Genomic DNA, 27,050 nt, shown 5'->3' with positions numbered 1-27,050 from the left:
GGAAACATAGGGCCCAGAAGTCTGTGCAAACAACCCTTTTCAGTTCCTAGTCATTCGCATAACCAAAACCAAATCCTGGCTTTAAATATCCATAAACCAAATTTTGTATTGTCCAACATGTGGAAGGGCTGCCTACAGTGGTCATTGTCTGGGTGTCATATTTTACATAGCTCATGCACGTGGAAAATGAAATGCATCTCCCCTTAGAACTATCTTATGTCTTAACTGTACTGAGTTATTAGACAAGACAAAGAAACTGGAAGAATACAGGAGAAATCTTCCTGCCACAACAAGGTGAAGACCTATGCAGGGAAACTAGGCAATTAAAAAATATTAATCAGGAGAGAGGAAGAAAATTATTTGTTTCCCTATGACATGATATGTTACAGGGGCAATTTCTACAAACTCAATAAACTAGGAATTAAATAATGATTTCAGGGAAAATTTAGGATATAAAATACCTATCTATTGACAATAATATCACTTAAACTAGCATCAAAAATAAATATTTAGGATTAAATTTCAATAGTGGATAAGATATCATACTAAAAATGACCAATTTTGATGAAGGCTTTTTTAAAAAAATAGAAATGCAAAGATAACACCACTCAAAGATGAGAAATTCATATTTTCACAATCAAGCGCTGAAGATATAGTCAGAGGACATGCAAATAGGGCCCTCCCTCCACTGATTAAACCAGCCCAGCCTGACCCTGCAGCTGGGAGTGCAACCCCAGCCCCAGGATCCCCAGGTGGCCCCATTCAGGGATCTGGACAGAGCACAGACAACTCACCATGGCATCTGTGCTCAGCTGGGTTTTTCTTGTCGCTATTGTAAAAGGTAATTCAAGGAGAACAAGGGACCTTGAGTATGTGAGTGCAGTTGAGTGAGAGAAACAGGGGATGTGGGACAGTTTCCTGACCAAGATGTCTTGTGTCTGCAGGTGTCCAGGGTGAGGTGCAGCTGGTGGAGTCTGGGGGAGACCTGGTGAAGCCTGGGGGGTCCCTGAGACTCTCCTGTGTGGCCTCTGGATTCACCTTCAGTAACTACGAAATGTACTGGGTCCGCCAGGCTCCAGGGAAAGGGCTGGAGTGGGTCGCAAGGATTTATGAGAGTGGAAGTACCACATACTATGCAGAAGCTGTAAAGGGCCGATTCACCATCTCCAGAGACAACGCCAAGAACACGCTCTATCTGCAGATGAACAGCCTCAGAGCCGAGGACACGGCCGTGTATTACTGTGCGAGTGACACAATGAGGGGACCTCAGTGTGAGCCCAGACACAAACCTCCCTGTAGAAGGGGATCAGGACCACCAGGGGGTGCACACTCCTCACCACTTCTGTTCTGAAGGCTCAGGAGCAGGTGCAGATGGAGTTTCTGGGCAGGTTTCTGGGGCTTCCTCCTCATGGAGGCTGTCAGGATCTGGGGCTTCCTCCTCATGGAGCAGGTTATCTAGGGAGTCTCTCTAGACACATGATTAAGTGCCTTCTTATAAACTTTCTAATTTATAACATTTGTTTTTATATAAACTATTGTTTACATGTACTAAAGACAAATTTGCTTATACTTTTTCTCTACTGCCCCTACACATCATTTAATGACACATATCTCAGTGCATCTCATCTTCTCCTTAAGGAGTTCCACCTTTCTACCCTGTTCATTAGAGAACCCCCCTGCTCAGTGTGCAAGGTTGGTAGAAGCAGCATGAACCAAATGGACAAGAAGCTATAGAGCGATCAGGAGTAAAAAGCAAGACACAACTTCTGGAGGCATCACTGTAATGAACCAACCTACCAGCATTCATGCTAGTGATAACGTGGAAAAGCAGTGGAAACTCCCCAAGGTCGTTGTTAGGATGTGGAATCCGGAGATCACACGCACATGAACACACACACATGCACACACAGAGACACACACATGCACACACACACAAGAGTATAAATCATCATCACATTTACCATGTCTCTTGAGAGCAGGGCAGGCTTCATAGCAAGTCATAAATGCTTGGATGGAATAAGGAAGGACACTGACTCAGGGAGTGTGTTGTAGGTCAGTGGTGGGGATGGGGTCCTGCTCCAGGAGAAGCTTGTGTGGAGTCAGTGTCCCTCCTGCATCAAAGGAGGGAGAACCTGTAGGCTCTGGTTCCATGACCCATGTTTGTGGAGCAAGACAATAGGGAGGAATGGATGTCAAGTTTCTAGCAGGTACATTCAAAATATGGTGTAAGGAATCATTCCACTAAACATGTATGACAACTGGTAGAATATTAGAGAGAAGTGGTTGTTCTAAGTATGAAAATGTCTGAATTAGGAGAAAGTGAGATGAATGTTTCTTCAAAGCCTCACACAATATAAAGTGATTATACAAATGGATCAAGGATAACCCAGTGTCTCAGGTGGAAGCTGTCCTCTCCCCCAAGGTCACCAGCTGGTTCTGAAGGTCACATGTGTGCTATGTGCACAGAGAGACCAGAGCTTCTACTGGATCCATGAGGCTCCTCAGGGTGAGGAGCTGGATTGGAGGAACTTCTACCTCCAGGGAATAACTCATGGATCCTTCAGGGGCTGATGTCAGCTCACTGCGCTCCAACCATCCCCAGGTTGGAACCTAATGCCCATGTGATGGGAGGAGGAGGAGAGGCCTTAGGGGAAGACTTGAGTAAGGAGGTGCAGCCTCATAATGGGATCATTGGGAGTTCCTGTGCTTCTTGGAGTTGATGTCTTCTTCTTCCTGAGATTAGGGAACTTTTCAGCTATTAATCAAATAACTTTTATTTTCCTGCCTCTTCATCTAATGAGACTCCTATCATATGAATATTACTGTGACATCGGAATTAATTGAGTTCCTTATGGCTCCCTTTGTTGTCTTTACCTTTGTTTCCTCTTCTTTTCAGTCATTATTTTCAATAATTTATCTTGTCTAAACTGGCTCTCTCTTCTGCTTCATCAACCGCATTTTTATAACCTTCACTGGGGATTAAATATCGGTTATAGCATTTTTAATATTGTCTGACTAGATTTTACTTCGTTCATCTAGAAGAATTGGAACTTTTGGCGATCCCTGGGTGGCTCAGTGGTTTAGCGCCTGCCTTTGGCCCGAGGTGTGGTCCTAGAGTCCTAGGATTGAGTCCCGCTTCGGGCTTCCCTTGTGGAGCCTGCTTCTTCCTCTGCCTGTGTCTCTGCTTCTCTCTCTTTCTCTCTCTACCTTTCATGAATAAAAAATAAAATCTTAAAAAAAGACCTAGCCTATCTTTAAATTTAAAGATAGCATTATATGGTCTCATTCACTTGGGGAATATAAATAATAGTGAAAGGGAATATAAAGGAAGGGAGAAGAAATGTGTGAGAAATATCAAAAAGGGAGACAGAACATAAAGACTCCCAACTCTGGGAAACGAAGTAGGGGAGGTGGAAGGGGAGGAGGACAGGGGGTGGGGTGAATGGGTGACAGGCACGGAGGGGGAGCACTGGGTGTTATTCTGTATGTTGGCAAATTGAACACCAATAAAAAATAAATTTATAAAATTTTAAAAAAAAATTTAAAGATAGCAAAATTAGAAGAATTGGAACTTATATTGTCTTCTCTCCTTTTTTCCAAGCCCACCTAGTATTCTTTAAATCGGTGTTTCAAAGATACAAATGCAATGAAACGCCGGGACACCTGCACCCCGATGTTTCTAGCAGCAATGGCCACGATAGCCAAACTGTGGAAGGAGCCTCAGTGTCCAACGAAAGATGAATGGATAAAGAAGATGTGGTTTATGTATACAATGGAATATTACTCAGCTATTAGAAATGACAAATACCCACCATTTGCTTCAACGTGGATGGAACTGGAGGGTATTATGCTGAGTGAAGTAAGCCAATCGGAGAAGGACAAACATTATATGTTCTCATTCATTTGGGGAATATAAATAATAGTGAAAAGGAATATAAGGGAAGGGGGAAGAAATGTGTGGGAAATATCAGAAAGGGAGACAGAACGTAAAGACTGCTAACTCTGGGAAACGAACTAGGGGTGGTAGAAGGGGAGGAGGGCGGGGGGGTGGGAGTGAATGGGTGACGGGCACTGGGGGTTATTCTGTATGTTAGTAAATTGAACACCAATAAAAAATAAATTAAAAAAAAACAAATGAGGAAATCCAAATAGAAAAAAAATAAATAAATAAATCGGTGTTTCAATTCCACTTTAGGTATGCTCAGATGGCTCACCGTATCTGCCTTTGACACAGTGTGTGATCCTGGAGCCCTGGGGTTGAGTCTTGCTTCGGGTTCCCTGCATGAAGCCTGCTTCTCCCTCTGCCTGTGTCTCTGCTTCTCTATCTCTGAGTCACTCATGAATAAATAAATAAAATCTTTAACAAAAAAATAAATTCCACTTTGGAGTATTTAATTGAATCTCTAAGCATTAAATTCCTGGACTATGAGATTGGCATGCTTTCATTTTTTTGTGGTAAATTTTTCTATCATTTCATTTTTCCTTTTTATTTTATTTCTGACAAAGTGAGTTAATTTAGGGAATAGCAGAGGAATCACAATTAGAGACATCAGAAACAATGAATATCTACTATTTGCTTTGACATGGATAGAACTGGAGGGTATTATGCTGAGTGAAGCAAGTCAATTGGAGAAGGACTATAATCATATGGTTTCACTCAAATGGGGAATATAAGAAATAGTGAAAGGGATTATAGGGAAAAAAGAAAAATGTGTGGGAAAAATCAGAGAGGAAGACAAAACACGAGAGACTTAACTCTGGGAATTGAACAAAGGTAATGGAAAGGCAGGTGGGCGGGTGGTTGGGGTGACTGGTTGATGGGCACTGAAGTGGGCACTTGACGGGATGAGCACTTGGTGTTATACTGTATGTTGGCAAATTGAATTCCAATAAAAAATATAGAAAAAAGTTCCCACTTCTCCCGGGCTGGGCTTTCCTGTCCCAGAAGCTTTTGCCACTGAGCTTTAGCCAGGGAGGCCCTTGCAGTGCCCCTCCCCCACTTGATTCTTTTTTATTTCATTTTTTTCGCCTTCCTACCTTGCTAGAAGCTAAAATCCTTCCCTCTATGATGTTCCAGTTGTTCTCTCTTTAAATCTCAGGTCAAATTTGTAGGTGTTCAGGATGGTTTGTAAGTTATCTAGGTAAGTTGGTGTGGCCAGGAGAGTTGAGGACCCCTACTCCTCCGCCTTCTTGCCCCACTTCCTCATCTTGGCAGTTTATTTAAGCCTCCAAATTCTTCTCAGTGTTAGAAAATAGTTATGTTAAGTAGAAACAATGACTTTTTATCATCTGGAGGGAAAGACCTCAGAGGCTTGAGGACACCTGATAGATGTCAGGGACTTGATTCAAGATTCCAGCTCACCTCTGACTACAATAAATATAGCTGGAGATCTGTATCCAAGGAGCAGAAGGAGGGATGAAAGATGGGGATAAGTAGGAGACATCCTTCACCAGGAGGATCTGTGTGATCATGTGGAAGAGACTCTGATTGCATGTTGGAAAAACACAAAAGCGTGAGATGTCTACTCTGTCTCTGCAGGGGTGTTTGGAGCCAACAAGTTCTGCTGGGATCACCAGGGGACACGCACAACCACCAGGAGATCTCAGGAACCAGGAATCTCAAGATCCAGAACAAGATGACCGTTGAGAGCTAGTCTCCTCTTCAGGGATTTCTGTGCCATGCTCTGAAAACATCGTCCAGACAGGGACAAGGTTAACATTTGTAAAATCTGTGGAAACACAGAAAAGTCCCCCACTTTTTGAAGACACCATCATAGTGCCAGTAACCAAACTCGCCAAGGTTAACCCACCAGTATTAAAATAACTGATATTGTTATGGCAATAAATGTGAGTGTCAAGGGCAGCCCGGGTGGCTCAGCGGTTTAGTGCCACCTTCAGCCCACGGTGTCATCCTGAAGACATGGGATCAAGTTCGAGTCCCATGTCAGGCTCCCTGCATAGAGCCTGCTTCGCCCTCTGCCTCTCTCTCTCTGCCTCTCTCTCTCTCTCTCTCTCATGAATAAATAAATAAAATCTTTTTAAAAATGTGAGTGTCGAAGTACAATGACCTTCATGACATAGATGAAGAAATGTCCTTAAAAAATAGAATCCTTTCTGTGGTCATATCTTCTGACATTAATTGCTTTAGTAATCGTTCCACTCTGTTATCTTTATGTAGAATTTCTATTCTTATGTACAGAGAGAGATCAGGTGTAAAGCCCTTAGCTTGTTGAAAACCACAGCATTTCTATCAGCTCTCTGAGTCTCTGTCAAGGCTTCTACTTGTCTCTGTGTTTCTGTGAAAGAACGATCTGGTCTACACACATCACTCAGTTGGGGCTTCTGGAAATTCAAGAAACCTTCAAATCTTATGTCCAATTCTGTCTTGGTAGTGGCTCAGGGAGCATCCAGGTGCTATGGTGGGGATCACAGGCCCAAACACTGGGGCTCACTCCAAACTGCTGTGTCCGTTTAGATCCTCACACAACCTCTCTGTGCTGCAGTGAATACTTACATACCTGTAAATGGTGCTAATTGTTTATGTATATACATTAGGTTGTGTCCATATGTGGAAATATGGAAGATGATCAATGCTAAGTATTCAGACAGCAAATCAGGTATTGAGAAAAAACAATTTACTGACAGATATCCTGTCTTCAAAACTCTTCCAGGATCCTACATAAGATCTGAGTGCCTCTTGAGGTTGCTTCCTCAAAAATTTCCTGTATACTCAGAATACATGCAAATATGGCCCTCCTTCCGCTGATTAAACCTGCCCAGCCCTGACCTTGCAGCTGGGAGAGAAACTCCAGTCAGAATCCCCAGGTGACCCCATTCAGGGATCAGGACAGAGCACAGACAACTCACCATGGAATCTGTGCTCAGCTGGGTTTTCCTTGTCACTATTTTAAAAGGTAATTCATGGAGAACCAGGGACCTTGAGTATGTGAGTGGAGATGAGTGAGAGAAACAGATGATGGGGGACAGTTTTCTGACCAGGATGTCTTGTGTCTGCAGGTGTCCAGGGTGAGGAGCAACTGGTGGAGTTTGGAGGACACATGGTGAATCCTGGGGGTTCCCTGGGTCTCTCCTGTCAGGCCTCTGGATTCACCTTCAGTAGCTATGGCATGAGCTGGGTCCGCCAGGCTCAAAAGAAGGGGCTGCAGTGGGTCGGACATATTAGCTATGATGGAAGTAGTACATACTACGCAGACACTTTGAGGGACAGATTCACCATCTCCAGAGACAACACCAAGAACATGCTGTATCTGCAGATGAACAGCCTGAGAGCCGAGGACACAGCCGTGTATTACTGCATGAGGAACACAGTGAGTTGACATCAGTGTGAGCCCAGACACAAACCTCCCTTTAGAAGGGGATCAGGACCACCAGGGGGTGCGCACTTCTCACCACTTCTGAGTCAAAGACTCAGGAGCAGGTGCAGATGTAGGTTCTAGGCAGGTTTCCTGTCAGGCTCTGAGCTTGCTTTCCATGGAGCAGTTTCCTCTAGGAAACCTCTCTTGGCACAGAATTCTGTGTTTATGAATTTAGTCACTAATTTTGTAACTTTTTTGTTAAAAAATCCTTCTATGCATAAAAGATAAATTTGATTAGATTTGCTAACTGTCCCAAAAATATGAGTAATTAGAAATCTGGGATCCCTGGGTGGCGCAGCGGTTTGGCGCCTGCCTTTGGCCCAGGGCGCGATCCTGGAGACCCGGGATCGAATCCCACGTCGGGCTCCCGGTGCATGGAGCCTGCTTCTCCCTCTGCCTGTGTCTCTGTCTTCCTCTCTCTCTCTGTGACTATAATAAATAAATAAAAAAAATTAAAAAAAAAAGAAATCTCTGTGTACATCAAATTATCCTTATAAGCCTCACAGCTATGTGCACTGTGTATGACAGAACCACCGAGATCCTTATACAGGTTTGTAGAAGCAGCATAAACTGCCTGCTGGACTTGAAGGAACAGAGTCATCAACAGTCTAAAGCAAGAAAGTAAAAATCCCTGGAGGGGTCACTGTCTTGAACCATCCTCCCAGGATCAATGTTATTGACCACCTGGGAAAGCAGAGGAACCCCCAACTGCACATGGTGTGAATGTGGATTCTGAAGATAACAAATGCACACACAAAGACACACATACACACACGGGAGAGTATTAAACCTTTATCACCCTCACCATCATCAGTTGAGAGTAGGACAGGCCTCTCAGCAAGCCATAGATGCTTGGATGGAGGCAGGCAAGGACACAGGATCAGGGTGTATGTTGTGAGTCAGTGGTGGGAACGGGGTCCCTCTCCATGAGGGTCTGGTGTGGAGTTAGTGTCTGCCATGCAAAAAAGGAGGATGAACCTTTGGGTTCTTGTTTTATTTCCCATGGTTGTAGAACAGGAAATGAGGGATGCATGAATGTCAAAAATTTAGCACGTAGATTCAAAGATATGGTGTAAGGAATAATTCGACTAAACAAGTATGAAGAGTGGAAGAACAAAACAAGAAATATCCATTCTAAGTAGAAAAAGGTCTGAATCATGGATAATGAGAATGATCCATGGAAGCAGCAGAAAATTTAAAATGATAGTAGAAATAAAGCAAGGTTTTACTAAGAGTCTCAGGTAGAAACAGTCCTCTACCCAAGGTCACCAGCTGGTTCTGAAGGTCATGTGTGCACTGCGTATACTCAGATAACAAAAGATTCTAATGGATCCATGGGGATCCTCAGGGTGAGGAGCTGGATTGGAGGACCTTCCTCCTGCAGGGAATAACTCATTGATCCTTCAGGTGCTGATATCAGCTCACTGAATAGCTTCTGCTTCTGTTTACTCTCTTATCATCTACTGGGACTCCATTAGTACAAATGTTGTTATGATTTCATAAGTCACTGAGTTCCCTACGTCTACTTTTGTTGTCTTTACCTTTGTTTTCTCTTGTTTTCAGTTGGTATTTTCTATAATTTCATACTATCTATACTACATCATTGCTCTGCTTCATCCTACTTCCATTGTATGGCATCCACGTGGGATAGTGTCTTGGTTATAGAAATTTTAACTTAGCCTGATTTGAGTTTATTCATTTATCTCTGCATTACGCAAATATCTATCTATTATCTTCTATCCAATTTCCAAGTTCTTCTAGTATTATTCAATCATTGCTTTAAATCCTGTTTATATACATATCTTACAGATATGTAAATCTAAAATCCTGGTTTGAGACATTTTCATCCTGTATAATCTGCTGGGATTGATTTATTTCATCATTTACCTTTTTATGATAAATTCTTAAAAAAGGAAGATCCTTGGTTCTCTTTAGTCTTCCACTTGAAAGAATGTGGACTACAAAATAAATTGAAAAATAAAATAAAAATAAAAAACTAAAAGTATTTATGAAAATTAGGGAGGAAAATTTAGAACAAATTAATAATGATAAATAAAGAAGGATTTATTGGAATATAAATATAAAATAGGAATAAATAATGAAGAATGAAAGTAGAAAGGAAGCTAAGAACTAACTCCCCTATAACTGACACCTCACAACACTCTCTGATGACCAGACTTGCTGACCTGGAACTGCTGGTGCTGATCCCCTGGGGAGGGGCTGCCGTGCTCACTCTCAGAAGTCCTGCCTTAGTGGGCATCCTCTTCTACAAGGTAGGGGGCAGGGCTCAGAGTGAGCAGCTCTGGGCTCCAATGGATGGCCCTCTTCTGCTCCCTGATGCACTGAAGGGGGGGTTGAAAATGATCCCCTCTCTTTAGCCTGGGGTAGAATACTCATAACCCCCACTGTTCAGAGAGCCCTCACATGAGAGCCATCAACCCTTCTGTCTGCAGTTTCCATCAGAACCCCATGTTCACCCTGCCTGTGTCTGAGCTAGTTTATCTCAGGCACATGAAAGAGTCTCCATATATCAACATGAGGGACTCCTGTCGTGTGAACCTGGGCTGGTCCTCCGAGGGTGGGTCTCACAGTCTTTAAATTCCGCTGGGATAGAGGTAACAGGATCACACCTCCATTCCATTTCTGATGAAACAGAGAACAGTGAGACAGGCAAGGTGGCAGCACAGTAGGGGTCATCACTTCATTTCACCCCATTAATTTAGCTAGATAACTGTCAAACCACGTGGAACATCTATGAATTCAACCACAGATGTCAGGAATAAATGAATGGATCTCTACAAATAAAATGTGACCGCTTTTCCACAGTAGGAATATACAGAGATAAATGGAGGGGATATGTGGAGAGACAAATGGTGACACAAGAGCCTTCGTAAGCACATTACAGGAAAGTCATACAGTCTGGACCTCAAAACCTGGATCTTTAGAAACATGCTTCTGTGAGTGCAGTCCCTCCCTGAAAGCTGTTCTTAAGTGTTCTTGATATTCTGCCTACAGAAGAAGCAGGCAATATCACAGATGGGACAGTGGGGTTGAATCTTTCTGGAGGCACAGAAAGATCAGGCTGTCTGAACCACAAGAGCTTCCACACATTGGGACAGGGAAATGAGTTTATGTAACAACCCCAGGAGGAGGTTCAGCTTGTTTGAACTAAACAGTGAACCAAGGCCTGATTGGATGACAGCTCTCCATGTTAGATCCCTGCAGAAGTTGGGAATGCAACAACCCTCCACCTTCCTCTGGGAGAGGCAGAGAATTGGTACACTAGACTGGATGAGTACTCTCCATGCCAGGGCCCTACAACAGAGGGAAAAGAGGCCAACCTATGCTTCCTCCAGGATGTGGGGAGCAGATGCATGAATGACCAGGTGAAATGTCTCCTTGCCAGGGCTCTACATTGTTCACAAATGAACCTCATTCCATATGAACCTAGGAGGACCTGAGTGGGCAGGCCCGATAGGAGCCTATAGAGTTTGGCACACACTGCGATGCCTTATCTGCAGGGCTGGAGATTGGAGCACAATCATTTTTATTTTCTTCCTCTAAGGAGGCAAGGAAATCCTTCAAGGAACAAAAGCTTCACACAGCAAATGCCTGACACTGAACCACACCCCCTGACATTGGGTGGGGCAATTCCACCCAAGCACAGGCACCTGAGAGCCTGTGTAGCATGGCCCTCCCACAGGAGACAAGCTGGAAGAATACTTTGTATTTTGTTTGGGTTGTTGTAGATATTTTTCAATCTGCTCACTCATATAGCCATTAAGCACTGGACAAAATGATTAGAAAGAGGAATCCACACCATATGCAAGAACCAGAGAAAGTCTTCTCTATCACAGATCTATTATATACAGTTATAAATAAAATATAAGAGATGAAGTACACAATTATAATTATGAATTACTATTCGTGCTTGAAAAAAACATAAAATACATGAGAGTTTCTTAGTGTAGGAATCAAATTTCATCAGGCTGAAATTCAATGTGCTCTAAGATGCAGTCTAAACTGAATGCTGTAACAGCCAATGTAAATGAGGAAGAATAGACAGTAAATGACATAAGAGAAGGTGATGGAAAGGAAGGAAGATGAGATAAAGGCATTAAAACAAGTGAGAGCCACAAACAGATACTTGGAGAAGTAACCAATGGTTTGAAAAAATACCAGCTGATATATTGGGTATTCTGAGCAGACCAAGAGAGACAGAGGACCAGAAGGAATGTTTGAACAAATCACAACTGAAAACATCCATAATCTGTGGAAGGAAACAGGTGGTCATATGTGGAAAATACAAAGGAGCCCTCCAAAAATCAATAAAATAGGTCAACACAACTACTTATAATAGGGAAGATGCAATTTTCAGAAATGAGAAAATCATAGAAGCAGCTCAAGAAAAGATTCCTCACATACAGAGAGAGAGAAACATTAGACAAACAGCAGGACTAAACATAGAGACCTGGTAGGTCAGAAAGGCTGGAATGATAAATTCAGGGGAGAAAATGTGAAATGCATCCAAATGAATCCATTTGTCTAACTAGGCTGTAATTCCTAATTGAAGGAGAGATAAAGTGCTTTCAGAACAGAAAGGCATTAAAAGATTCTGTGACCACCAAGCCCACCTTCCAATAAATATGAAGAGGGATTCAGTAAGCTAAGAGGGATCCCAAAGGTACACAAAAATTCTGCTGGAACGGGGATTGTATTTTATTTCATATTTTTTGGAACGGGGATTTTAAAGGTAATACAATAGCAGTAAATTCATACTCTTCAATAGTTACTCTGAGCATGGATTGGATAAATGATCCAGTCAAAAGTCATAGGATATCAGGTGGGATAAAAAGTAATACCCATTCATTTGGGTCTACAGGAGACTCATCTTAGACCCAAAGACACATTCAGATTCAAAATGAGGGGGTGGATAAAGATTTATCATGCAAATGGACATAAATAGAGAGCTGGGGTAAATATCTTCATATCAGATAAATTAGATTTGAAACCAAAAATTGGGACAGCTCTGGTGGCTCAGCAGTTTATGATGCCTTTTGCCCAGGGCCTGATCCTGGAGACGTGGGATCAAGTCTCATGTCATGCTCCATGAATGGGGCCTGCTTCTCCATCTGCCTCTCTCTCTGTCTCTGTCTCTGTCTCTCTCTCTCTTTGTCTCTCTCTCTCATGAATAAATAAAAAGAATCTTTTAAAAAAATTAGAAAAACATCTCAAATACACAAGCTAACCTTAAACCTAAAAGAATTGGAGAAAGGGACTCCTGGGGGGATCAGTGGTCAACCACCTGCCTTCAGCCCTGGGTATATGATTCTGGAGTCCAAGGATCAAGTTACACATCAGGCCCCCTCTCTCTGTGTCTCTCATGAATAAGTAAATAAGTACTTTTTAAAAAGAAGAACTGGAGAAAGATCAGCAAATAAAACCTAAACCAAACAGGAGACAGAAATAATAAGTTTTAGAGCAGAAATCAAAGAAAAGGAATCCAGAACAGTAGAAAAATCAAGGGAGCTAGAAGCTATATCCCAAAGATTTTGAAATGTTGTATCTTCTTTCTCATTAGTTTCCATGAATCTTTTTAATTCTTCTCTAATTTCCTTTTTGACCCTTTCATCTTTTAGCAGGATGCTCTTTAATCTTCATATGTTTGAGTTTCTTCCAAATTTCTTCTTGTGCTTGAGTTGAAGTTCTAAAGCATTGTGTTCTGAAAATATGCAGGGGACAATCCCAATCTTTTGGTATCACTTAAGACCTGATTTATGAGCCATTATGTGGTCTATTCTGGAAGAAGTTCCATGTGCACTCGAGAAGAATGTGTATTCAGTTGCATTTGGATATAAAGTTCTGAAAATATCTGTGAAATCCATCTGGTTGAGTGTATCATTTAAAGCTCTTGTTCTTTAGAGATGTTGTGCTTAGAATATCTCTCAATTACAGAAAGCACTGTGTTGAAGTTTCCCAGTATATGTGTATTATAATTACGTCATAACTTTGGTTATTAATTGATAAACTTGCAGGCTCCCACATAAGGGACATAAATATTCATGATTGTTAGATCCTCCTGTTAGATAGATCCTTTAAGTATGATATAGTGTCCCTCGTCGTCTCTTACTACAGTCTGTGGGATAAACTTTAATTTATCTGATATGAGAATGGCTACCCCTGCTTTCTTTTGAGGACCATTTGAATGGTAAATGGTTCTCCAATCTTTTATTTTCAGGCCGTAGGTGTCCTTCTGTCTAAAATGAGTCTTTTATATACAGCAAATAGATGGGTCTTGCTTTTTTTTATCCAGTCTGAAACCCCCCACTTTCCGATGGGATCATTAAGCTCATTCACATTCACAGTTACTATGGAAAGATATGAATTTAGGGTCAACATATTATCTATTCAGTCCCTGTTTTGTGGATTGTTTCCTTGGACTTCCTCTTTCTTTTACAGAGTCCCCCTTAACATTTCTTGCAGAGCTGGTTTGGTGGTCGCATATTCTTTCAGTTTCTGCCTATCTTAAATATTTTTTTTAATTTTTATTTATTTATGATAGTCACAGAGAGAGAGAGAGGCAGAGACACAGGCAGAGGGAGAAGCAGGCTCCATGCACCGGGAGCCCGACGTGGGATTCGATCCCGGGTCTCCAGGATCGCGCCCTGGGCCAAAGGCAGGCGCCAAACCGCTGCGCCACCCAGGGATCCCAGTTTCTGCCTATCTTAGAAACTCTTTATCTCTCCTTCTATTCTGAATGAGAGCCTTGCTGGATAAAGTATTCTTGGCTGCATGTTCTTCTCATTTAGGACCCTGAATATATCCTGCCAGCCCTTTCTGGACTGCCAGCTCTCTGTAGAGAGGACTGCTGCTAATCTAATATTTCTCCCCATATAAGTTACGGATCTCTCATCTCTTGTTGCTTTAAGGATTTTCTCTTTATCTTTGCAACTTCCAAGTTTCACTATTAAATGTTGAGGTGTTGAACGGTTTTTATTGATTTTAGGGGCGACCTCTATATCTCCTGGATATGAATGATTGTTTCCCTCCCCAAATTAGGGAATTTTTCAGCCATGATTTGTTCAAATATGCTTTCTCGTCCTCTCTCCCGCTCAGCACCCTCTGGAACCCCAATTAAACATAGATTTTTCTTTTTGAGGCCGTCATTTACTTCCCTTAACCTTTCCTCATGGTCTCTTAATTGTTTTTCTCTTTTTTCCTCAGCTACCTTCCTTGCCATTAACTTGTCTTCTATGTCACTCACTTGTTCTTCTAACTCAGTAATCCTCATTGTTAGGACCTCCAGTTCGGATTGTATGTCATTTAATTGATTTTTAATTTCGGCCTGATTAGTTCTAAATTATGCAGTCATGAAGTCTCTTCAATCCTTTATGCTTTTTTCTAGAGCCACCAGTAGCTTTCGAATTGTGCTTCTGAGTTGGATTTCTGACATTGCATTGTAATCCAAATTCTGTAACTCTGTGGCAGAGAGTAATGTTTCTGCTTCTTTCTTTTGTAGTGAGTTCTTCCTTTTAGTCATTTTCCTTAGTGCAGAGTGGCTTTATGAGTGGGGTGAGTCAAGTATATCAACCACGACCTAAGTAAATTTCACCCTAGATTATTCTGACGAGGTCATGGACCAGAAATTGAAAAGAAAGTTCAGAATGAAATTAAACAAAAGGACCACTAAAGTGAAAAACAAATTTTAAAACAAAGTGGTAAAAAATAAAAGGCCAGGAATCCTAAAGAAGAGTAGAAAAAAAGAAAAAAAAAAGGAGAATAATAAAAAGGGGGAGGAGGACTGTGAGATGGTGGTGGTGAAGAAGTTGTAGTGGAGGGAGAATGTAGTCAATCTGAGGGGTTCTATAGGATGATCCCCTTGTTTCTGTGTATATTAATTTCTGTATATTAGTAGATGCTCAGTACCAAATTTATGTAAACCAGAAATACTTGTAGAAGGCCCCAACACTGGCCACCAAAACATAAATAAGATAAAAGATGGGGGTAGAATGGAAATGAGGAATGTCACAAAATGCCCCAGCATGGTATTCCACTTGGTTCTGGGTGCATATTGGTCCTGTTTTAGAAGGCATTATCTTCGGCCATTTTAAAACAAAATGAGGCAGGTAAAACACACACACACTCACACACACACACACACACACACACACACATACAAACATATCTTGTATATCTCCCAAAATTAAGTCAAGTATGCTTAAGGGAATCTAGCATTGGAAAATATATCTCGGACCTGTAATTGTAGAAATATAAAGTCAAAAAGGAAGAATCTTAAAAATGAAGGGGTGGTAAAATATTGCAGTTAAGGTGGAAAAAGAAAAAATTGGAAATGTTCACTCTGATATTACAACAAGTTTTACTGGGAAAAAGAAGAGAAAAAAAGGAGGGGTATCCTCTGTTTCTCTATACTGCAAACGTTCGACTTCCTTGGAGCTTTCCAGTGCTGCCTATAAGAATTTGCTCTTCCGCTGTCCTTCCAGCTGGTCTTCCAGGGGACGGACCTGTTGTGCTATGTCCCAAGTGTGCGCAACTGAGTTATCTGCTGCACCCCCTGCCAGGTGCAGGGCTCAGTGAAAGCTGTTTATCCTGTGAGTCCCCTGTTCTATGGTGGCCCTGGTCTGTCCCAGGGACAGGTGACAAAAGGAGGAAAACAACACTAGTGGCAGTCAGCTCTCTAGCTCTGGAGTCAGCTCCTGCAGTAAGTACCGCAGTCTCCTAGTTCACACTGGCCTGGATGATCCTGGGGCTGAGGAGGCACTGATCTGCACAGTTTGGGGGCGCCTGGTGCAGGAGAGTCCTTGTTGTCCTGTGCCCTCCCTGCCTCTGCGAGTCCTAGGGAAAGTGCAGGATCCAGGGCTGTGGTCCTCAGCCCCCTGGGATCAGGTGCCTATACTGCTGGAATCCAGCACCCAGGTTGTGGCTCCCAAAGGCAGCCAGGTGCAGACCCCTCCAACCAGAGTCCCCGCCTGAGCTTGTCCAGAGACCCCACTTGGTCTGCACTCCAGTCCTATGTGGATCTTGGCCCCACAGTTGTGGCGCACTCTCTCCAGGGTGCACTGCCTCTGTTAGTGACTCCAGGAGACTGGAGGCTACACTGACTCTCCTGCAGTTCTTCTCAATTTCTCTGCTTAGCGCTTTTCTGTCTGGGAAGAATCCAGTGCAGATTTTTAAAGTTCCTGGTTCTCCTGGCCTGGGGTTTCCTGTCCTGGAGGATTTCATCACCTGGCCTTATCCAGGATCCTCATAGGGGTCCTTCCCCCACTTGATTCTTTTATTTTTTTCCACCTTCCTACCTTGTTAGCAGCACAAACTCTTCTCTCTGTAGTGTGCCAGGTATTCTAACTTTAAATCTCAGGTAGAATTCATAGGTTTTCAAGATGATTTGAAAGTTATTTAGGTAAGTTGATGGGGACAGGTGACTTGGGGACCCTACTGCTGCGTCATCTTGCCCTGCCGCCCTCTGCTGCTTATAATACTTTGTGATAGCTTGAGAAAGTCTCTTCACAACCCCATCCCCATAGGTATACCTTCCCAACAAAACACCCCACACATCCTACATTCCAAAAGGTGGACGATTCTCTACTTGCAGACAAGCAGGTTTTCTTCTCTCAGTCTTACAATTGATTTTGTAGGAGCTCAGAATGATTTGATAAAAACCCAGATGTGTGCAGGGAGGAGACAAGCTCATCGCCCCTACATGTCTGCCATGTTAAATCCTTCTTTTCACATTTGTTTGACAGCAAATATGGTCTGAAGTAATAGAAGGAGAGAATATGTATGACAGCTACAATCCTCATTTCTGTAACAGAAAAGAATAAAAACTGTTAATTAACCTTCCTTCTTCGTCTACCAACTACATATACTCTTTGATTTCAGCAACCCTTCAGCTCCGCAGAGCTCATTACTTGGCCGAATGACCAACACCTTAATCCTGAAAGGTCTCTCCTTGGTCTCCTCTTTACCATTATTGCTACCTAGTTAGTGCTGTAATTCTTTCTTCGCAAGGATATTACACTCATCTATAAAGCCAGCTGCTTCAGGGATATGGATACCATGATACTCTACTGAGCTCCAACATAAAGTAGTGCTTGATTATCTGCAGAACAATCTGTGAAGGAGGCTTATGCTTTTTCTTTCAAATAATTGTAGGAATCTCACCATGAGAATATGGGCAGGGTGGAGAGAGAAGGTAGTGGAGCAGGACTGGAGTCCATGAATATTTGGAAGTACTTAGAAGTGACATTCTGTGTCCTGAGGATCGCTTCAGAACCCATCACTTCTTCCATTTGGTGATAGAGAGGCACTGTGCATGCCCCAATTTAGGGCTTAGGCATTCAGATATCATGCACTTGGAGGTGGGACAAGATGGCAGAAATTAGGGTCCCCAACTCACCTGTCCCCACCAAATTACCCAGATAACTTTCAAATCATCCTGAAAACCTACAAAATAACCTGATATTTAAAGAGAGAACAGGGATCCCTGGGTGGCGCAGTGGTTTGGCGCCTGCCTTTGGCCCAGGGCGCGATCCTGGAGACCCGGAATCGAATCCCACGTTGGGCTCCCGGTGCATGGAGCCTGCTTCTCCCTCTGCCTATGTCTCTGCCTCTCTCTCTCTCTCTCTCTCTCTCTCTCTGTGTGACTATCATAAATAAATAAAAAAAATTAAAGAGAGAACAGCTGGAATGCTACACTGGGAAGAGTTCACGCTACTATCAAGTACAAATGTTGGAGAGGATGTGGAGAAAAGGGAACCCTCATACACTGTTGGTGGGAATGTGAACTGGTGCAGCCACTCTGGAAAACTGTGTGGAGGTTCCTCAAAGAGTTAAAAATAGACCTGCCCTACGACCCAGCAATTGCACTGCTGGGGATTTACCCCAAAGATACAGATGCAGTGAAACGCCGGGACACCTGCACCCCGATGTTTATAGCATCAATGGCCACGATAGCCAAACTGTGGAAGGAGCCTCGGTGTCCAACGAAAGATGAATGGATAAAGAAGATGTGGTTTATGTATACAATGGAATATTACTCAGCTATTAGAAATGACAAATACCCACCATTTGCTTCAACGTGGATGGAACTGGAGGGTATTATGCTGAGTGAAGTAAGCCAGTCGGAGAAGGACAAACATTATATGTTCTCATTCATTTGGGGAATATAAATAATAGTGAAAGGGAATATAAGGGAAGGGGGAAGAAATGTGTGGGAAATATCAGAAAGGGAGACAGAACGTAAAGACTGCTAACTCTGGGAAACGAACTAGGGGTGTTGGAAGGGGAGGAGGGCGGGGGGTGGGAGTGAATGGGTGACGGGCACTGGGGGTTATTCTGTATGTTAGTAAATTGAACACCAATAAAAAAAATACCTTCAGATATAAAAAAAAAAAAGTACAACTTGTTTCTGCACTGAGCAAATGACTAGAAGGAAAAACTCACCACAAAAGAAACAGAAACAATACTCTCTCCCACAGAGTTACAAAATTTGGATTACAATTCAATGTCAGAAAGCCAATTCAGAAGCACAATTAGAAAGCTACTGGTGGCTCTAGAAAATACTGTAAAGGATTCAACAGACTTCATGACTGCAGAATTTAAAACTAATCAGATCGAAATTGAAAATCAATTAAATGGGAGGAGGGGCAAGATGGCAGAAGAGTCGTGTCCCCAAATCACCTGTCCCCACCAAATTACCTAGATAAGCTTCAAATCATCCTGAAAGTCTACAAATTCGGCCTGAGATTTAAAGAGAGAACAGCTAGAATGCTACAGTGAGAAGAGTTCACACTTCTATCAAGGTAAGAAGCCAGGGGAAAAAAGATTTAAAGAAACAAAAGGCATCCAAGGGGGAGGGCCCCACGAGAAGCCGGGCTAAGGCCGGGGCCAGTGTCCCCAGGACAGGAAAGCTCCCTCCCAGAGAAGCAGGAGCTACACAAATCTTCCCGGGTGGAAAGGCACTTGCAGGAAGATAGAGCAGGACCCCAGGAGAGCGGGGATGCCCTCGGGCTCCCTGGGACGCTAACAGACACCTGCGTCCCGGGAGAGTGCACCGAGCTCCCTAAAAGCTGCAGCGCACACGGCTGGACCTGGGAGCAGCTCGGAGGGGCTCTGGCAGCGGCTCCACAGAGGGGGGTTTCCCGGCTGGAGCACGAATCCAACAGCGCAAGCCCGGGAGCACAGGGCGCCGGGGACACAGCCCAGGATCTGGCTTCCCCCCAGTGACAGGCAGAGGCCAGGAGGGCCCAGGACAGCAAGGATGCTCCTGACTCGAGCTGAGCAGATCAGCGGTCACACCCCCAGAGCATCCAGGCCTCTGCAGATGGAGAGCTCTGTAGTTACTGAGGGAGCTGAATCCAGGGCTCCAGAGCTGGCCCCGCCACTGCGGTTTTTCCTCCTGGGGCCTCAAGGGGTAGACAATCCCCACTGAGCCCTGCACCAGGCAGGGGGCTGAGCAGCTCCCTCAAGTGCTAACACCTGAAAATCAGCACAACAGGCCCCTCCCCCAGAAGACCAGCTAGACGGACAAGTTCCAGGGGAAGTCAAGGGACTTAAAGTATATAGAATCAGAAGATACTCCCACATGTTTTTTTTCCTTTTTTTATTGCTTTTTGATTTGTTTCCCCACCCTTTTTTCCCTTTCTTTTTCTTCTCTTTTTTCTTATTATCTTCCTTTTTTCTTTTTTATTTTTCTCTTTTCTTTCCTTCTTTCTCTCCTCTCTTTTTCTCCTTTTCCCAATGCAACTTCTTTTTGGCCACTCTACACTGAGAAAAATGACTAGAAGGAAAACCTCACCTAAAAAGAAAGAATCAGAAACAGTCCTCCCTCCCACAGAGTTACAAAATCTGGATTAAAATTCAATATCAGAAAGCCAATTCAGAACACTATTATAAAGCTACTGGTGGCTCTAGAAAAAAGCATGAAGAACTCAAGAGACTTCATGACTGCAGAATTTAGATCTAATCAGGCAGAAATTAAAAATCAATTGAATGACATGCAATCCGAACTAGAAGTCCTAACAACAAGGGTTAACAAGGTGGAAGAACGAGTGAGTGACATAAAAGACAAGTGGATGGCAAAGAGGGAAACTGAGGGAAAAAGAGACAAACAATTAAAAGACCATGAGGATAGATTAAGGGAAATAAATTAAAGCCTGAGGAAGAAAAACCTACGTTTAATCGGAGTTCCCGATGGCGCCAAAAGGAACAAAGGGCCAGAATATGTATTTAAAAAAATCATAGCTGAAAACTTTACTAATCTGGAAAGGGACACAGGAATTCAGATCCAGGAAATAGAGAGATCCCCCCTAAAATCAATAAAAACCGTTCAACAACTTGACACTTAATAGTTAAGCTTGCAAATTCCAAATATAAAGAGAACTGGGGGGTATTATGCTGAGTGAAGTAAGTTAATCAGAGAAGGACAAACAGTGTATGTTGTCATTCATTTGGAGAATATAAATAATAGTGAAAGGGAATATAAGGGAAGGGAGAAGAAATGTGTGAGAAATATCAGAAAGGGAGAAAGAACATAAAGACTCCTAACTCTGGGAAACGAACTAGGGGTGATGGAAGGGGAGGAGGGCGGGGGGTGGGAGTGAATGGGTGACGGGCACTGAAGGGGGCACTTGACGGGATGAGCACTGGGTGTTATTCTGTATGTTGGTAAACTGAACACCAATAAAAATTAAATTTATTATTAAAAAAAAAGAAAAGACCCCAAATAGCCAGGGGAATTTTAAAAAAGAAAACCATACCTGGGGGCATCACAATGCCAGATTTCAGATTGTACTACAAAGCTACTGTCATCAAGACAGTCTGCTACTGGCACAAAAACAGACACATAGATCAATGGAACAGAATAGAGAACCCAGAAGTGGACGCACAACTTTATGGTCAGCTAATATTCAATATAGGAGGAAAGACTATCCATTGGAAGCAAGACAGTCTCCTCAATAATTGGTGCTGGGAAAATTGGACATCCACATGCAGAAGAATGAAACTAGACCACTCTCTTTCACCATACACAAAGATAAACTCAAAATGGATGAAAGATCTAAATGTGAGACAAGGGATCCCTGGGTGGCACAGCAGTTTAGCGCCAGCCTTTGGCCCAGGGCATGATTCTGGAGACCCGGGATCGAATCCCACGTTGAGCTCCCAGTGCATGGAGCCTGCTTCTCCTTCTGCCTTTGTCTCTGCACCCCCCTCTGTGTGTGTGTGTGTGTGACTATCATAAATAAAAAAATAATTGTGAGACAAGATTCCATCAAAATCCTAGAGGTGAAAACAGGCAACACCCTGTTTGAACTCGGCCCCAGTTACTTCTTGCAATATACATCCACGAAGGCCAAAGAAACAAAAGCAAAAATGAACTATTGGGACTTCATCAAGATAAGAAGCTTTTGCACAGCAAAGGATGCAGTCAACAGAACTGACAACCTACAGAATGGGAGAAGATATTTGCAAATGACATATCAGATAAAGGGCTAGGTTTCAAGATCTATAAAGAAGTTCTTAAACTCAACAGCAAAGAAACAAACAATCCAATCATGAAATGGGCAAAAGACATGAAGAGAAATCTCACAGAGGATGACATAGACATGGCCAACCCGTACATGAGAAAATGCTCTGCATCACTTGCCATCAGGGAAATACAAATCAAAACTACAATGAGATACAACCTCACACCAGTGAGAATGGGGAACATTAACAAGGCAGGAAACAACAAATGTTGGAGAGGATGCGGAGAAAAGGGAACCCTCTAATACTCTTGGTGGGAATGTGAACTGGTGCAGCCACTCTGGAAAACTGTGTGGAGGTTCCTCAAAGAGTTCAAAATAGATCTGCCCTACTACCCAGCAATTGCACTGTTGGGGATTTACTCCAAAGATACAGATGCAATGAAAAGCCGGGATACCTGCTCCCCAATGTTTTTAGCAGCAATGTCCACAATAGCCAAACTGTGGAAGGAGCCTGGGTGTCCATTGAAAGATGAGTGGATAAAAAAGATGTGGTTTATGTATACAATGGAATATTACTCAGCCATTAGAAATGACAAATAGCCCCCAATTGCTTCAATGTGGATGGCACTAGAGGGTATTATGCTGAGTGAAATAAGTCAATCAGAGAAGGACATACATCATATGGTCTCATTCATTTGGGGAATATAAATAATAGTGAAAGGGAATAGGAGGGAAGAGAGAAGAAATGTGTAGGAAATATCAGAAAGTTAGAACATGAAGATTCCTAACTCTGGGAAATGAACTAGGGGTGCTGGAAGTGGATGAGGGCGGGGGTGGGGGTGAATGGCTGATGGGCACTGAGGTGTACACTTGACGGGATGAACACAGGATGTTATTCTGTATGTTGGCAAATTGAACACCAATAAAAAATAAATTTATTATTAAAAAAAACTGGAAGAAATAACTGATGAGCTCAGGAAAATCAGGATATAAAATCAGCAAATAGTTTATCCAAAATAACAACAAATTACCTATACAAAATTAACAAAGTAATCTGCTTTATGCTGGTATAAAAAATAAATTTTTGTATTAAAATTTACTAAGGGGATAAAATATTCTATGGAAAATGACCTATATTGGTGAAACCCTTTTGAATATGCACCCCAAATGCAAAGATAACTCTGTTTATACATTAAATCTTCATATAGTCATAATGCCATCTACACAAATTGCTATAGAATTGTGGTGCAACACATGTGCTGACTTTTAAAGACTCTAATGTAAGTCTAGAGTTGGTTATATAGTCAAAGGACATGCAAATAGAGTCTTCTCTTTGCTGATTAAACCAGCCCAACCCCGACCCTGCAACTGGGAGTGGAGCCACAGCCCCAAGATCCCCAGGTGAGGCCATTCAAGGATAGGACAGAACTCAGAGGTCATCATGGAGTCTGTGCTTGGCCTGGTTTTCCTTGTCGCTATTTTAAAAGGTAATTAATGGAGAACAAGAGACCTTGAGTTTGTGAGTGGAGGTGAGTGAGAGAAACAGGGGATGTAGGATCGTTTCCTTACCAGGATGTCTTGTGTCTGCAGGTGTCCAGAGTGAGGTGCAGCTGGTGGAGTCTGGGGGAGACCTGGTGAAGCCTGGGGGGTCCCTGAGACTCTCCTGTGTAGCCTCTGGATTCACCTTCAGTAGCTCCGACATGAGCTGGATCCGCCAGGCTCCAGGAAAGGGGCTTCAGTGGGTCGCATACATTAGCAATGATGGAAGTAGCACAAGCTACGCAGACGCTGTGAAGGGCCGATTCACCATCTCCAGAGACAACGCCAAGAACACGCTCTATCTGCAGATGAACAGCCTCAGAGCCGAGGACACGGCCGTGTATTACTGTGCAGACACAGTGAGGGCACCTCATTGTGAGCCCAAACACAAACCTCCCTGTAGAAGGGGATCGGGACCACCAGGGGGTGCACACTCCTCACCACTTCTGTCTTGAAGGCCTAGGAGTAGGTGCAGATGGAGGTTCTGGGCAGGTTTACTGTCAGGGCCTGGGCTTCCTCTCCAAGGTGTAGTTTCCCTGAGAGAGCCTCTCTAGGTACAGGATATTTTTACCTATTCAGTCTCTAACTTACAATCTTTGTTGTCATAGAAAGAGAAATATAGTAATGTTCACAAATGGCAGTTTCTGATTTGGAAACTTTGTTGGATTTAGTCAACAACTCTTCTTATATGCACAAGGACATATTTGCTTAAACTTTCCCTAAATATCAGTTTATTACCCATTTCTCCATGTACTACAACTTCTCCTTTTTAAGAATCTAAGCTGCATACATGGTACATGAAATAACCACTCAGCTCAGTGTGCAAGGTTTTTAGAAACCGCATAAACTACATGCTGGTCATGACACTACAAGGGGGTCAAAAATCCAAAGGAGAGAAGACGGACTGCAGTTGTGACCTCAGTCTTGAATCACACTGACAAAAACAATATTAGCTTCAACCTGGGAAAACAAGAGACCCCAAGAAGTGAGTTGTGAGGATGTGTAGTGAAGGGCCCCCCACACACACAGACACAGACAGGAGAGTACAAACCTTTATCACCTTCGTCATCAGGTCTGTTGAGAGCAGGTCAGGCCTCTCAGCAAGTCATAAGTGCTTGGATTTGGGAAGGACACTGGCTCAGGGTGTGTGTTTTGGGTCAGTGGTGGGGACGAGGTCCTGCTCCAGGAGGGGCTTGTGTGGAGTCAGTGTCCCACCTGCATCACAGGAGGAAATTCAATGGTTCCTGCGGGATTTCTCATGAGTGGGGCAGGAGGAGAAGAGGGAGGACTGGTGATCACAGAAGTTAGCAGGTACCACTCAAAGATATTGTGTGATGACAAATTCAACTAAACTATTATGAAAACTGGAGAGAACAAGAGTGGAGGAGGACCTTCCACCTGCAAGGAATAACTCATGGAATCTTCAGGTGCGGATATCAGCTCACTGTATGTGACCTCTGCCATCCCCATGTTGGAACCTAACGCTCTTGTGATGGGAGGAGGAGGTGTAGCCTTAGAGGAGCACTTAGTTCAGGAGGTGCAGCCCTTGATGTGATCAGGTTCCTTATACATCAGAACTGGGAAATCTCCCTGACCCAGGCCCCATGCGAGATGACAGGAAAGGACAGGCTAGGGCGTGGGTGCTTCCAGGCACCACATATGCCTGCATCTGGACCTTAGACTTCCCAGACTCCAGAACTGTGATAATGAGTGTCTGTAGTTTAATCCACACAGTCTGGGAGTGTAATGACACCACCCAGACACATTAAAACAGTGTCGCATCTCTTTTTTGTCCTTTACAACCTGGTCCCAGTGAAACAGTGAGGTTATGACAAAATAGCAGGAAACCCACATCCAGACTCACTGTCCTCAGCTGCCTTCCATGCTCCTGTGCTTAGTAGCTCTGCATCATGTTGGTGCCACACATTCCACCTACAATCCTTGGGTTCTTTAGACACATTAGTATCCTGAGATTCCTGCCTCTGTACCACCTAAGGAGCTTTAACCCAGGCACATCCCCATGGAAGCAGACATCTAAAAGGTCAGATTTTCCTGTCTGCTGCTCATAATACTATACAGAATATTCTGGATCAGCCTCCCTCCCTGCTTTCATCACCACAGCTATATCTCCCCATCACAACATCCACACCTCCTACATTCAAAAGGAGGTTGATTTTCCACCTGTGGACTTGCAGTTTTTGTTCTCTCAGAACTCTGACTGATTTCATGGGTGATCAGAATGATTCGACAACTGCCTATCATGTTCCAGGAACGAGACAAGCTCAGGGACCCTGATCCAGCATCTTAACTCCTCCCTCCCAATGCTGTTATAGCAAAGACCGTGTGGGGAATTCCTTCTGATTTATATGCTGTAGATAAAATGGGGATTCTGGAATTTTATGTCAAAATCGCCAGGTTTATTTCCCTCCCAACTCTTATCTCAGTCCTGTGGATTCATTTTGTGTTTGAGTGTATGTTGTACAATAATTGTATTATTTTGCAGTAAGTAATGGTGACATATGTGGTCCATGCACATAATCTCGCTAATGAATGACATAGAGAGGAAAGCACCCCTCAACATGTGACACAGGCTTTGGGCAGGAGGTCGGGCATCCTTCGCAAGGACAAGAATGTGGTAATATTGTTATCACAACTCTATGTCTTCATGCCATTGAGGTAGATGCACTTTGGATGGTGTGGGCAGCTGGCAGTCCCCCGGATGCACAGGATCCTTTCAGGAACAGAAGTTGCTGGATCTGTAGGCAGAGCAGAAGTCCTGTCTCATTTTGCAGGGTCAAGGGGACTGACCCAAGAAACTCAAATTTGAGGTGGATCAGAACAGCAAACTGGAATTGAATTCCTTAACCTTGGTATATTCTCTAAGTCTCTATCTTCCTCTGTGTGTACAAAAGCTAGGTCTAGCTTCTGCTCCAGAATAACAGCTTTATGACGAAGACGTCACATATGGTGCTGGTTCTGGGTTTTCAGAGTGTCTGTGGTGTGTGCTGCATGCACTGTGTTGTCCTGTTTTGGCTGCTATTTCTTTCAGGCCAGGCATCTACACAGGCCCTCTTTGCCTGCAGTGGGCAGTGTGTGGTCCCTGGCCAGCATGTGGTGTGTTTTACCTGGATGTACTCTGCTCTGCTTGTTAAATAAGCCCTGATACCACCTCCGCTAAAACTGAGGCCCTGCAGAATTCTCTGGTCAGGAGATGTGGGTGGGCAAGAGTGCAGCCGGTCTGGGAAACCATATGGTGCAACATCAAATAAGTAATAGGAGACCTGCCCTATGATCCAGCAACTGCATTACTGGGCATTTACTCTAAGAATGCAAAGTACTGGGCTGCCCAGGTGTCTCAGCTGTTGAGCGCATGCCTTCAGCTCAGGCCATGTTCCCAATCTGGGGATTGAGTCTCATATTGGGCTCCTGGGAGGAGCGTGCTTCTCCCTCTATGTCACTGTCTCTTTGCATCTCCCCTGAATAAATAAATAAAATCAGTGAAAATAAAATAATCCTGAGACATCTGGGTGGCTTAGTGGTTGAGCGTCTGCCTTTGGCTCAGGGCATAATCGCAGAATCCAGGGATCGAGTCTCACATCAGGCTTCCTGCATTTAACCTGCTTCTCCCTCTGCATAGGTCTCTGACTCTCTC

The 27,050-nt window shown here is 43.4% G+C and overlaps 1 gene segment (V, D, J or C); it reads left to right on the top strand.

Annotated features, from left to right (window-relative positions):
* The first annotated feature begins 672 nt into the window (after window positions 1–672).
* On the top strand, window positions 673–24,033 carry LOC140640589 (immunoglobulin heavy variable 3-11-like). The segment is given in 2 exon segments: window positions 673–841; window positions 23,450–24,033. Coding segments are annotated over 2 exon segments (450 nt in total).
* Window positions 24,034–27,050: the final 3,017 nt, after the last annotated feature.

This window comes from Canis lupus, chromosome 9 (genome assembly GCF_048164855.1).
Source record: "Canis lupus baileyi chromosome 9, mCanLup2.hap1, whole genome shotgun sequence".
Taxonomy (NCBI): domain Eukaryota; kingdom Metazoa; phylum Chordata; class Mammalia; order Carnivora; family Canidae; genus Canis; species Canis lupus.
Note: the sequence above shows the minus strand (reverse complement) of the source record. Positions and strands in the feature narration are given on the sequence as shown.